A 1,544-nucleotide genomic window follows, 5' to 3' on the forward strand; every position below is an offset into this window, starting at 1 on the left:
GGAAATGGAAGTCTTGGAGGAGGTGGAGGGCGTGGGTGGTGTCTCGAACGTATGTGGGGAGTTCCTGGACTAGGGGGGATAGGACAGTGTCAAGGTAGGTAGAGATGAGTTCAGTGGGGCAGGAGCATGCTGAGACAATGGGTCGGCCAGGGTGGTTAGGCTTCTGGATCTTGGGAAGGAGGTAGAACCGGGCAGTGCGGGGTTCTCGGACTACTGAGGTTGGAAGCTGGGAGACCTCCTGAGGTGATGAGGTTCTGTATGATGGGAGATGATGGTTTGGTGATGGGGGGGTGGGTCATGGTCAAGGGGGCGGTAGGAAGAGGTGTCCCTTCAGCTGTGTAGAGGTCAGTGTGCCAGACTACCACTGTCCCCCTTTATCCGCTGGCTTGATGGCGAGGTTGGGATTGGAGCAGAGGGATTGGAGGGTTGCACATTGTGAGGGCGAGAGGTTGGAGTGGGGGAGGGGTGGTAGAAAGGTTGAGGCGGTTAATGTCCTGGCGGCAGTTGGAAATGAAAAGGTCGAGGGCAGGTAATAGGCCAGCGCGAGGTGTCCAGGTGGATGCAGTGTGTTGGAGGTGGGCGAAAGAGACAACTGGTGGTTTAATCTGAGGGTTACCACACCTCAGGCGAGGGGAGTTGAGAAGGAGACGTCTTCATTCACATCAGGGCATTGATCCTTAATGAAATTCTTGGAAAACCTTTTTTATTTGCGAAGGAATTTTCCAGTAAAACTAATTAAAACATTGCTGAGGGAAGGCTGGGAATAGTATGAAGGAGATCTCTTGCGATGGATTGCAACTGAACTGCTGCATTGGTGCTTTTGCAGATGAAATCGCAGGTAAAGTCGGTTTTCAAGGATTATATTTGTCATTTGCAGTTTTGCAGAGTTTGGAAGCTGCTCTGATCACCTGAAGAGGAGGTGGACACACCCCCTACCAGCTCTGCCCCGCGGCATGGTGGGAATTGTAGTCCAGCCCGTTTCCACCTCAGCCTGGCCCAACATGGCCGCCGCGGGTGGTAGGGACTACAATTCCCAGGAGGCTCAGAGGGCGGCCGGCTGGCGGGCGGGCAGGCAGGATTCATCTGTGAGCGCCCGAGGGTGACGGTACCGCTGTGTGAGGGAGAAGCTGCGGATATCACCGTCTCCAGGCCCAGGCCCAGGCCCAGCCCGGACAGGGGGAGCTGCCCGATGTGGTTACGGCCAAGCGGAGGGTGTTGTTGTTGTTGAGCCGAGGACAATATGCGGCGGAGGGAGCGCGGCCTTTGCTCCTCGGAGCCACCCAAGGTGACGGCATGAAGCGCCGCAGAGCTCTGACTCCCGGCAGAGGGTAAGTACTGCAGCGACTGGCCGAGCGGCCGGCGATCGGCCTCCAGACCGCGGGATCCGGGCCGCCACTTCCGCCGCCGCGGGGATTGAGCAGAGGCTGCGGCTGGGCCCGGGGACGGAGCGTCGGCCTCAGGTGGGGCCGGCACCTGTCATTCACCTCCCCCCAACCCACCCCACATCCGCCATCCCCCCCCCACCACCACCACACCCCCCCCCA

At 58.9% G+C, this 1,544-nt stretch overlaps 1 protein-coding gene across 1 annotated transcript in view; it reads left to right on the top strand.

Moving 5' to 3' along the window:
- Nucleotides 1-1,001: 1,001 nt before the first annotated feature.
- Nucleotides 1,002-1,544, top strand: part of slf2 (SMC5-SMC6 complex localization factor 2) — a 109,390-nt gene continuing 108,847 nt past the window's right edge. The window contains exon 1 of the mRNA XM_043713065.1: nucleotides 1,002-1,328. Coding sequence (XP_043569000.1) covers nucleotides 1,294-1,328 — 35 coding nt within the window. The 5' untranslated portion in view covers nucleotides 1,002-1,293. The remainder of the gene's footprint in view (nucleotides 1,329-1,544) is intronic.

This window comes from Chiloscyllium plagiosum, chromosome 22 (genome assembly GCF_004010195.1).
Source record: "Chiloscyllium plagiosum isolate BGI_BamShark_2017 chromosome 22, ASM401019v2, whole genome shotgun sequence".
NCBI lineage: Eukaryota > Metazoa > Chordata > Chondrichthyes > Orectolobiformes > Hemiscylliidae > Chiloscyllium > Chiloscyllium plagiosum.